Raw genomic sequence first — 12792 nt, forward strand, 5'->3', positions numbered from 1 at the left:
GCTCACACACTCTCTCTCTCTCTCAAATAGGAATACACATTAATAAATAAACAAACCAAACAATACAAATATACATATACTAAATTCAGGTGTCCTAATAGGGATTTTTATGAAGTTTAAGGCATAGACCCAAGATTCTTAAAAGAAATAAGAACCCATGTAAGAAGTCCTTTCTACTAAAGAATGTAAGCCTAGTGAAGCTTCTTTGCCAAAAAGCTAACGCCTGTTTTACAAGAATAATCTCAGGTATTCTTTTCAATTTATAACCAAGAAAAGAGGAGATGGTACACTGACCTGGCTTTTATTAACGTGATCATTGGGATGCACAGGTTTCTTGCTACCAAGTTCACCTCCCAGCATTTCAATTGCTCTATTGCTAATGACTTCATTTACATTCATATTTGTCTGGGTTCCTGATCCAGTCTGCCATACCACAAGTGGAAAATGATCATTTAATTTACCTTCAGCTACCTGCAGAAAAAGAAATTTAAGAAATGAATTTTTAAAAATAAGCAGTATTCAATATTCATGAAAACTACCGGAATCAACTACAAGTAAGTGATCGCCTATAAAGTGCTAAAGATGCCCACTTCTCTCATATGCTACGTGATTTTCAGATGGTGCTGCACAGCTTGTGGTTGTCCAGGAAGTCCAAGCTTCAGGATCCCATGTTCCAACCACTGCTACTTATAAAACGAAAATTTCATCTATTCTGAAAGATGCAATTTCATGGATTCCAAATGAAAACTGAATCAAAGCTATCTTTCTTCTGTATCTCCAACTGCCTCTTCTAATAACATCCAGATAGGGCCACCTGTAAAGGCTGGCACATGAGGTAAGTTTTTAGGTACACTGACTGCAGTGCTCAGCGGGAACGTCCAACAGATGTTACAGCTGGAGTCAGCATCATAATGAACGAATTACTTGAAAATGAGTTCGCTGATAGTTACTTCACTGCAGATGTCCAATGAGTAGCAACTGCCAAGTGCAGAGACATACACACAGTCCAGATCTGTCCCTGCTTCTGTCATATTTTTATGTGTCAGTTCTTGAATTATAAGCTAAGAGAGTTAGTGGTTAACTTCAGCTTCTAGAATGATTTTAGCTTGAAAAAAATCAGCATGCACCTTAGAAAATTAGCACCTTAAATAATTAGTTCATTTTAAAGTAAAACTTTTTTCCTAGTTATATAAAAATAATAGATGATCAGTGTGGAACATTTTGAGAAGTGAAAACGTTGTAAATTACAACAGCCCTACCCCTCAGGAACAGTGACTCTCGGCACACAATTACGATCATTAAATACATTTATTTAGGGGCACCTGAGAGGCTCAGTCGGCTAAGCGTCTGACTTTGGCTCAGGTCACGATCTCATGGTTCATGAGTTCAAGCCTCATGTCAGGCTCTGTGCTGATAGCTCAGAGCCTGGAGCCTGCTTCAGATTCTGGGTCTCCCTCTCTCTCTGCCCCTCCCCTGCTCATGCTCTCCCTCTCTCTCTCTCTCTCTCTCTCTCTCTTCTCTCTCAAAATAAATAAATATTAAAAAAATATTTTTTAATTTTTAAAAATAAATGAATACATATTTTGCTACTCTCCCCACCCCATACTTCTTTCATGCTAGGTTTATCCTAGAACATTCTTCAAGAAACCAATTTTCTATCGCTTCACAATATAACTTGTATAAGCATCTGTTATGGTCGGATACAGTCTAATTTGTTACTATCATAAATAGTACTGCAATGAACGCCACTATATATACAGCTTTTTTTTTTTTTTTTTTTTTTTGGTATATATACAGCTTTTTAACTGTTATCTCTGACTATGTCCTTAAGATTACATGAAAAGTGGATGAGTGACATTACATCTCCATACATATCATCATCAAATAACCAACTAGTTTTAAAAGGAATCATGTATACATAAAATAGTCAAATCTGTAAGTTTAACACCGCCTCTTCAAGTTTTCTTTAAATTATATAAATTAAAAGGAAAAGTCAAGAGAATTAAAAAGGCATAAGATCATCCAGAAATTCTGCCACAATATCTTAAACACCATATTAATATTCATCCTAACCAAACAAGAAGGCTGCCACATTACCCTGAAATTCATTAACTCAGGAACTCAGTGGCCCTTTCCTCCGCCCGGGGCTGACAGCATCTCGTAAACGCAAGGGGCCTGATGCCACTGCGTAAACAGCACACTTATGGGCTCCTACCTCATCGGCTGCCTTCATTATCGCATTAGCAATCTTCGAATCAAGACCATAATCCTGGTTTACTTCAGCAGCCGCTCGCTTCAAGATTCCAAAAGCTTTAATAACTGGGATCTAAAATGAATCAGAAAAACATCTCAAATTATCAAGTTTTGTTTAGCATAAAAAATTAAGATTGATATTTTATGCAAGTGCAAAAACTAAGTAAACACTAACTGAAGCAACACTACAGTAACATAGGATTACAGACAGATAGGCGTGGAATGGACCAAGATTCACCATGTACCTGTTTAGGGAACCAAACAAAAGCAAGTATGTTGACTCGTTTTACACATGTGTGTATTCCCTCCACACAAACACCAATGTACCTACCACTCATTCTACTTTTGTATAATATGTTACAATGTATATGTGTTTATATACATAAAAACAAACGGTGCTCAATCATTTCACCAGCAAGCACCATTATTTTCCCTCACTGGATCTCATACCACATCATTATTTTTCTTTTTTCTCTTTAAAAGCAATAAAAATAAAAATAATATTTAACTGCCAATAAGTTTTGAATAACCAGTTATTAAATGGGTATCATTTCATCCCGAAGTCAAAAAGCATGATATTCTAGTTATTGAGGGCTTGACACTCTGTAAGTCATTGAATATTTCTTCAAGCCCAGGGTACTACACACTGATACATCTAACTGAATTTCAAACCCTTTCAGTTTGCAGATCTTTTCACTTCCAGCTCGGAATCACCTCACCAAATTTAAAGGGATGAAACTGAGTAACTTTTGATGACGTTTTAATGAAATGATATCTGGTTTTTGTAAGATGAAAGAATTATGTGTTCTTGCCAAAATTAATAGTGCAGATGGTAGTCTGGATTCCATACCAGCTTTGAAGGGAGAGAGAGTGCAAGCAAGAAAGGAAGGGTGGGGAAAAGAGGAAGGAATAGCACAATGGAAGCTACAGTCCTCAAGGGAAATCAAGGTGAAAAAAAAACAAAGAAAAGGAAGGAACAGGACACGTTAAACCTGGGCCAAAGAGAGGATACACTGAGGGGCAAACTGAAAAGGAAATAACTAAAGAGTTTTTCTATTTTGAATTCAAAGAAACTAAAATGAAAACATTTTAAGTGTTCTACCCAAATGAGATAGAGACAAATGGCACATAGGATTCGAAACTTAAAAACTTTAAACATGAAACAGATGCGGGACACCTGGGCGGCTCAGTTTGTTAAGCATCTGACTCTCATTTTGGCTCAGGTCATGATCTCATGGTTCGTGGGATCGAGCCCCCTGCATCAAGCTCTGCACTGACAGTGCAAAGCCTGCTTGGGATTCTCTCTCTCTCACTGTCTCTCTGTCCCTCCCCTGTTCATGCATGTGCTCTAATAAACCTAATAAAAAAAATTTAAAAAAAAAAAACATGGAACAGATGGGAATTGAAATTTCTACAGGAGCACACTGGTGGTGGCTTAAGCTACTGCCAGAGTCCTAAGTGGCAGCCTGTCAGCTCTGGCCATCCAAATGAAGTGACTCACCCCAGTGTCTACAGACTCGTAAAAATGAAAGAGGGTCACAGCAGAGTTTCACTGAACACTACTACAATAAAATGGTAAAAGGACACTGGGGAGAAAAGAAGGGTCTCGTTATTCTTAATTGACTCACATTGGAAGTTCATAATCTTTTTTGATTTTGTTTTCCGTTGGACCTCAGGGGCAAAGGGCTGGGTTTACTCATACTACTCAGGTCAGGGCACATCATCGCCTGCTTTATATTTTTAAAAGTTCAGGATCTTAACGGAGATGAAACAAAACGTGACAAAACAGATACCCCACAAGTCCACCTTTTACAGACGTGTCATGTGCATAGCTGCCCAGTCTCTGGAGCAGCAGCGGCAATCACACCCCCCAGAACCCCATTCTGAAGCAGGACCTCGCCGCCTGAAGCAGGACCATTAAGAAGTGACATGCTTACTGCTACCAACGCTGATTAGGACTGACCTCCTTACTCCCAAGAGTTGAACTAGATGAGGATATTTTAGGATCAGCTGCTACCCTCTGTCGCCTAACCACGTCGCCTGACCCGAGTTTACCTCATCACCAAGACAGCGGTCAGGGACAATGACAAAAAAAGATTTTCCTCAAAGAAGAGTCAACTGCAGCCACTTGTAAAATCGTATAAGCCCGTCAAAGATTCAGTCGTAAAGGCTTAGGAATGGGTTGAAGTTCCAAATGGAAGTTAAAATTACTGTATGATAAAAGTGTACTTAGAAGACAGCTATTAAACCATATCTCCCCGGAGGAAGGCCGCCTACTCCTAGGCTCCTATCCTACCCTGCGCTGTGGCACCGACTAGCGCTCACAGTGCAGATGGGCTCCAGCAGCACAGGTAATCTACTCCTTCAGTTCTTTTCACACTCTGACATCTCTGAAACCAAGGCACATCAATGACACGTCACAGCTCTGACAGCCTTTCTCTTCTGGGGCTACATAACGGTGTATCTTCTAACTGACGTCATCTTAAATTTAACGAAACATGGTAGAAAGTTTTCTAATCAATCATTCGTGTAGCAATGAACATATACTTATATATGTATTACCTATTATATGCCAGATATGGTTAAGAAGAATATTTTTATGTATTTGTGTATGCTTTCCTAGAAACTGCAACCAAGAAAGATAGAAAATATAATATTGAAGAAAAATGTTTTCTTTTAAACCAGGTTAAAAAATTAAGTATTGAAACTAAAAATGTTTAAACTGTAAAATTCTAGTAAAAATCTGAGTAATCCCAGCAAGAATAAAAAGACAAGTCACTGAGTTCTATCAAATAAAACTCTAAAATATTCAAAGTCACAGCTCAAAATAATAGTATTAAAGTTCAAAAAGCTCTTTGATATTTTAAAGAGAAATATCTTACTATTCACAAAGCCAGTTACATAATAACTTCATGTTTTAACTCTGTAAAATATTTATTTATAAAGTGACTCATTTGAATAAAGCCAATACTTCCACAAAACCACTTACTGGCATGCGCTCCGTCACACCTCCAATTTTAAAGTTCATCGTGGATCTCACAGTCTGGGCGCCATAATACTTATCATTTGGGACCTTGAGTTCACCAAAGGTATCAAACTCTATCCGAAAGGAATTTTGGCTTGCCTAAAGAGAAAAATAAGACGCTATTATAGCTTAAAAAGAAACCGAGTATCAAAGCAATAACACCTTGTCAGCTGTAAGGGGAAAGAAACCTTAGTAAGTACCATAAAGACCAAAAAATCCCATTGGATTCTCATTCTACCACCCAGTTCTTTTCTTGAGAATTTTTTTGTCTTTTTTTTTTTTTCAATTTGGATACAGTTGACACCCACAATGTCACATTACTTTCAGGTGTCCAACATGATGACTCCACAACTCCATGTCCATGCTGTGCCCGCCACAGTACAGCTACCCTCTATCACCACACAACACTGTTACAATACCATGGACTACTGCCTTATGCCGTACCTTTTATTCTGGTGATTTATTCATTCCATACCTGAAAACCTGTACCTTCACCCATTTTGCCCACCTCCCCCATCCCCCACCTCTTTGGCAACCAGCAGTTGGTGCTCTGTATTTATGGGTCTGATTCTGCTCTGTGTTTATTCCTTTGTTTTTAAAATTCCACACAGAAGTAAAATCATATGGTATTTGTCTTTCTCTGACTTATTTCACTTAGAATAGTACCCTCTAGGTCCATCCATGTTGCAAACGTCAAGATCTCATTTTTTTATGGCTGAGTAATATTCCACTGTGTATATATATCACATCTTGTTTATCCATTGGTCTATCAATGGACACTTGGGCTGTTTCCATATCTTGGCTGTTGTAAGTAGTGCTACGATAAACACAAGGGTGTATCTATCTTTTTGAATTTTTTTCATTTTCTTTGGGTAAATACCCAGCAGTGGAATTACTGGATCTTATGGTATCCTTATTTTTAATTTTTTGAGGATTCTCCGTACTGTTTTCTACAGTGGCCACACCAGTTTGCATTCCCATCAAAAGTGCACAAGGGTTCCTCTTTCTCTACATCCTCACCAACACTTGTTATTTCTTGTCTTTTTGACGCTAACCATTCTGACAGGTGTAAGGTAATACATAATTGTGGTTTTGATTTGGAGTTCCTTGAAAATTAGTGATGTTGAGCATCCTTTCATGTCTCTGTTGGCCATTTATACATCTTCTTTGGACAAATGTCTATTCAGGTCCTCTGCCCATTTTCAATCAGATTATTTGGGCTTTTTGGTGTTAAGTTGTGTAACTTCTTTATATATTTTGGACATCAACCTCTTATCAGATATCATTTTCAAATACTGCAGATTTTAAAGACAGACGTAGAATGCACATGCTATGCTGAAGTTAAATAAAGGAAAGACTCTGAAGCAAAAATAATAATCTTTTCCAGCTCAGAAGTCTATCTCCTGTAGGAAAAGCTTTGACCAATTCAATGTGCAGTACTTGGGTTAATCTTTATTTTACAGGAAACTTTAGAAAATGGCCTGAAAATGATACTTTAAAGGTTGTAAATGTTACATACTGAAGCAGAGCTCAGCCATGGTCTACAAATACCAGGCATGAGAGATAGATGAGTGCAATATGAACAGCCCAGGCTTTGCAGTCAAGACAGCCCCCCACTTAGTAGCTGTGTCACCTTCAACAAGTCAACTTTTCTCATCCATAAATTAAACGTACAGACAAGGGAGGATGGGCTAGGTCAGTTCTTAACCTTTTCAGGGCAATGCAACCCTTTGAGAATATGAGGAAAGCTATGGATCCTTTCTCTAGAAAAATGAACACAAATACATATACTGTATGCAAAATCTTACATATGATTTTAGAGAGTTTGTATCTTGAAGCCAATCCACTACCCAGAATAAAAACCCATGATCCCAAGTCCCTATTATGGAGACTCCAAGATTCTATCAAGTACATCAACTTATACTAATAAAAAATAAAAATATATATATTTATACTAATAGAAAATTAACAACTGCTCAACAAATATTTTAGAATACTATAAAAAAGACTTACGGTAAAATAATAAAAAGTTGGAATTTACATGATACTTTATAGCAAGGAGACTCCAGAGAGATACTCAGAGCTTTAATCAGTGTGCAATAATTATGAAATAAACATGGTCAGATGATTCAAAAGATTTAAAAATTCCTAGCCAAGTAATTCTGTTTTACTAACAGTCCTCTGAAAAAAAAAAAAAAAACGTAATTTGTAGTTATACCCTGGGACTAGACAGATTTACAAAACCCTTTATATGTTATAAAGCCTTTTGGATTGCAGAAACAGAAAAGTATCATTGTATCTATGTAGACATATAGTAGTATCACCAATGAGGTACATTTTCTTCTATTGTCTAAAAGTCTGTGGAGGACTGGCTTAAGCCAATAAGAAGCAGCAGATAATAAAAATAATCACACGTCAGCATTCAGTATGCTATGCAGCAAACTCTTCTCGAGCATCACTTTACGTGACTTTTATAATCACTCTAGGAGACTGTGCTATTGCATCTGCAGCTCAGAGGAACTGGAGATTTGGAGAGATTAAATAATCTCAGGAGATCACCCAGTTAGCAAGGGGAAAGACCTGAAACCCTCAAAGCCTGGACTGTCAAAACCCAAAAGCTGTTTGGATTTACTACTTTTTTATTACTACTTCCATAAGCCAAGAAACAGAGGGAGTAACTCCAGACTGGCCACAACGGAGCCTTGAGTTGTGCCCCTAACCCCGAAGAATAAAAGGAGGTGGACATGTGTGGTTCGACTTTTCTCTAACAGAGCTTGGTTACACTGACACCACTATACATCACTGTAACTTGCTTCCTACCCTGTAGACCCAAAGCACCTGGGGCTCTGTATCTCCGAAGCACTAATGAAAATATTTTGCGTTATGATCTCTGTTTTAGGTAGCCTAAATAAATCTTCACGTATGTTAAAGTATACTTTGACCGGATGACACTAGCAATGACAGCAGGGGCACTCAACACATAAACTCAGTGTTCTTCTTCTCATCACCTTGTTAGGAGACAGCAACAAGATGCCAGCTCTAAAAGCAGAATGGTTTCCATCAGTCACTTGTGAAATCAGGTTCAACCCCTTAGATTTACACCGCTTTCTGCTTCAAAATTATTAAATTCTCATCATAAGACAGCAGTATCTTTGCCCCCTAAATAACTGGTTGCTCTGATGAAACTCAGATCCATTAAAAGTTACTTCAAAGATCTAGACGAATACATTTTACCACGTTCTTCAGCTTAAACCTTAACAATTTTTGTATTCCAAATCAAGAAACAACAACCTAATCAAATTCTAGGATCCTGACAGTGATCATTAAAAAAGTACAGAAGTCAATCATGGCCAAAATCATAATCTCAGCAAAAACTTCCAAAAATATGCTTACTGTCCCTATAATAAAAATAAACATCCCAAAGTTGCAACAATAAACACCGTCTGCAGCAGCTTAGCTAGCTAGTAACAAACCATTCCAAAAAGCCAAACAGTTATCTCTTCATTTAACCCCAGGAAATATATAGGTTGCATACATTTGTTGAACAGAAACTGAAGCAATGCTGTAAAACACTTTGAAAGGCACCAGGAATTACAGAAAAACTGTAGGGGAGGCTACACTTATGTGGAGTTAGCATCAGTTAGATAAGTACATATATATATATATATATATATATATATATATATATATATATATGGATAGAGGAACAACGAACCAGGTAACTGCCACGTCTCTTCAAACATTCTTTCAAATGTTCTTTACAATAATAACCCACAGAAAAAACGTTCCGACAGTGATCCGGTACATACATAAACACGTGCATACACGCACACAAGGCTGAAACAAAAATTTCATGAAACAGTATGTTATACACCCGTATTTTCTATTCTACACAATTCTATTAAAATATTAATAATAATAATAATAACAATAATACTGGTAGCTACCCACTACACTGATTCCACCATCTACCTATGAGTCCACTTGAGGTCTGAAAAGCACTCGTGTGGTTTTCAAAATCTTCCACATTATCACATACATCATCTCTTCCCAGTGGCCTGGGCATGAAGAGAACGGATGCTCATCCTCAAATAATTGAAAATTATCAGTGCTTTTGAGGATGAAGTGATGAATGGCATCTCTTAAATAGAAGTTTTTAATTCATATAATCCACTGTTACAAAAAAGTAGCATTTCTGAAAACCATGCCTTCATATGCCATAATTCAGAGAGTTTCTAGCAGAAGGCAGTTTATCACTTCAGGTATTTAACACCATGGCTTAAAGAGTTTAACCAGGGGCGCCTGGGTGGCTCAGTCGGTTAAGCGGCCGACTTCGGCTCAGGTCATGATCTCACGGTCCGTGAGTTCAAGCCCCGCGTCGGGCTCTGTGCTGACAGCCTGGAGCCTGTTTCAGATTCTGTGTCTCCCTCTCTCTGACCCTCCCCTGTTCATGCTCTGTCTCTCCCTGTCTCAAAAAAATAAATAAAACGTTAAAAAATAAATAAATAAAATAAAGAGTTTAACCAGCTGGGCATGAGGCAGACACAAAGTGTGACTTCCCAATGGTTCCTGTGAGGCTTGTGCTCATTTAAAATCAGCCCCCCCTTCTGGAGAAGCATGAAGGGTAATGGTCCCGTTCTCTGCAGGCTTATTGCCATTAAGACACAGAAATACCATGTACTGTTAGCAGCCACTAACTCCAGGAACCTCAGAAATTGACGAAATGGTCTCAAAATTTGCATGCCAGTCTAAACCAGAAAAGTCAATAAATACAGGCCTTGAGCCTCTAAGATGTCCCCCTGCACATGGATGTGTAAGATAACCATTAACTAAACCATGGCACTTTCTAAAGAAATGTCTTTCAGATTCTCAGTTTCAGGTGGTTTAAAAGAATATTCAGTGTTCAAGAAAACCCAAATCATTTCTCATGTAAAAGGACAACCTCCAAAGATAAAAATCCAAAGTTTGACTTCACAGCGTTTGGGTTTTAAGTTTCTTTCAGGAAAACTCTGGCTCAACTTAAAATATAGGGTGACCACAAAGTCTTGCAATACTGGCAAATATACAATAAATGTTTTATTGATATTACATTGTAATATAGAAGATATAATCTGTTTCCAGTCTTCATGGCCATCCTGCAGACCATTAAGGAAATACAGAAAAGAAACTTTAAAAGATGTGGGGCTTTCCATCCACCATGCCATCAAGGCACTGTCAAAGCTGGTCTCCACTACATATTCTCACTCTCACTGTGCTATTTCTCCTAGGCAGTATTTATCACATTGTAATTAAACACCCCCAGTAGTCTCTAAACTCTATGCTTGTAGCAACTGTCTTTTTCAAAGGGCCTGATACATAGCAGGTGTTCAATAAATGCATTATCTTATGCTTGTAGTGACTGTCTTTTTCACAGGACTCAGATGAACAGCCTGCATTCAATAAATGCTATCTTCCTAGTGGATGAACATTTATGGCTCATTTGGATACAAGGTAACTTAGGGCATTTATGGTTATGTAAATTCTCAACAGTAGCAATAAAAAAAAAAAGAAAGCTTTTAATAAAATCAACACAAAGATTTTGAACTGAGATTACAGGGCAAAAGATAGATGTGGAATTACGGGGTAGGGGGGAATCCTATCTCCATTTGATCTTAGCTAACATTACAACACTAAAAAAGCAAGGCAGTGCTATTTTTTCAATATTTATAACAGGACAGATTCAGTTCTCCAGCCGCCAATTCCCTTTCTACAAAACACTCAGTAAAAAATACATAAATGTTTTAAAGGCTCTAAATGCACTAAAATTAATTAGAGCAGTAAACTGCAGGAATATGAAGTAACCCTGATTTTGTAGTTTCAAGTACAGTAATGCCATGAAATTATCTTAAAGTTCACAGTTCAGAACATGTCTTGGGCCTTTGAAATATGCTAGATGGAGGCATTTATTTAATGAGCACCTACTACTTGCCAAACACTGTCAAAGTACTTTCACATGGGCAATCTTGCTAGGTACCTGTTATTATTTCCACTTTACATGCAGAAACTGAGGCACAAAGACAAGTTGCCCCAAATCTGAACTTTGAGCAGGAGAGTAGGATTTGAAATCCCATCTCTGACTGCAGAGCTCATACTACAGCACGGTGAACTTGTGCAGAACTGTAACTCTTACTAAACTACCACTTATTCTCCAAACTCCTCCTACCAATACGTGTGTGCCTATGTATTTACAATGCTCGTCAAAGCCCAAATTACTGAAGGTGACACTCGAAAAAGCAAAGGACTTGAACTTGGACCTTTACCTTCCTTTGGTCTTTCTGAATTAAAAAATACTGACTCAGCTACAGTTAGATCCCATCCAATATTCCCTAACATACTTAAGGACACTCTGTCCCCCTCAACAAATTTCAAGGTTTTACAAAAGTGGGGAAAACCATCGTCAGCCTACCAAAATTGACAACTTCGTGAAAAGTAAAATCTTTGAAGTTCCCAAGAACCTTCAACCCCACCCCAAGGCCTGAAAGTTGTTCACCGCCCAGTGGTGATAAAAGGCCGCAGGTCCGGGGCGACGATCGACACTGGGCCTGCTCAGGGGCAGGGGCGGCAGCGGCCCTCGTCCCCCGCCTCCCACCCCGGCACAGTCCCCAGGGCAGCGCCCCAGGGTGGGGGCCTCCGCACCGGCTGGATCGCCGCAGAACGCGCGGCTGGGGTGGGCCCCTATGGAACACCCCAGGGGTCCCCGCAGGACCCTCGCCGGCGGCTGCAGCCCCTGCCCACGCGCTCACCCGGGGAGGAGGCGGCGCTACGAGGCCCGGAAGCCCGCCACGCGGGCGCGCGGCCCAGGCCGGGGTCGGCCGGGACGCCGCGGGAATCCCTCCCGCCTGCCGGGCCGGCGAGCCGGAGGGCTGAAGGTCACCGCGGGGAGGCCGGGGCTCGGGCGGCCAGCGCTCACCATTCCAGCGGCGTTCGGGGCCCGCAGTGGGAGGACCGGCACGCCTCCGAGGCCGGGAGCTGAGGCTGAGCCGGGAGGCCGCACGAGGCGACGCGAGCGCGCGAGGAGTCGGACGACGCGGTACATGGTGCACCGGCAGCCTGGGTAGAATTTGGGGGCGGTTGAGGCCACGCCTCCACGCCCGCTGTCTGAACACATCCCTCCCACGGCGCCTCGCTCTTGTCCAATCAAGCCGAGGGGGTGGGGTGGGACCAATCGTGAATGGCCAGTAAAGAGAGAGGGGCGGGCTTACCTTCCGTGTTGTTGCGCGGACCCTGGAAGCCCTCGGATTCATTGGAAACTAGGGAGAAGGGAATTATGGGGAAGGAAGTTTACGTTGAAACCTCTTTGAAACAGCTTGATCGCTGTTTGAGGCAGAGGGAGGGCGAGAGTATTAGCTGGTGAATGAGTCAGTGTTGGTTGATGACATTCTAGAAAGAAATATTTATTTATCATATAATCACTCATTACATGTTCTCTCTTTGGAATCTTTTAAAATTTCTTCCAGGGGGCGCCTGGGTGGCTC

General features: G+C 40.0%; 1 protein-coding gene across 1 annotated transcript in view; it reads right to left on the bottom strand.

Annotated features, from left to right (window-relative positions):
• The window catches only part of FH (fumarate hydratase), a 30840-nt gene extending 18443 nt beyond the window's left edge, over positions 1-12397 (bottom strand). Inside the window, exons 1-4 of the mRNA XM_019423176.2 lie at positions 12228-12397; positions 5243-5377; positions 2216-2326; positions 295-471 (exon numbers count right to left, since the gene is read on the bottom strand). Coding sequence (XP_019278721.2) covers positions 295-471; positions 2216-2326; positions 5243-5377; positions 12228-12353 — 549 coding nt within the window. The 5' untranslated portion in view covers positions 12354-12397. The remainder of the gene's footprint in view (positions 1-294; positions 472-2215; positions 2327-5242; positions 5378-12227) is intronic.
• Positions 12398-12792: the final 395 nt, after the last annotated feature.

This window comes from Panthera pardus, unplaced genomic scaffold, assembly GCF_024362965.1.
Source record: "Panthera pardus isolate Hobbes unplaced genomic scaffold, ASM2436296v1 HiC_scaffold_21, whole genome shotgun sequence".
NCBI classification, from domain to species: Eukaryota; Metazoa; Chordata; class Mammalia; order Carnivora; family Felidae; genus Panthera; species Panthera pardus.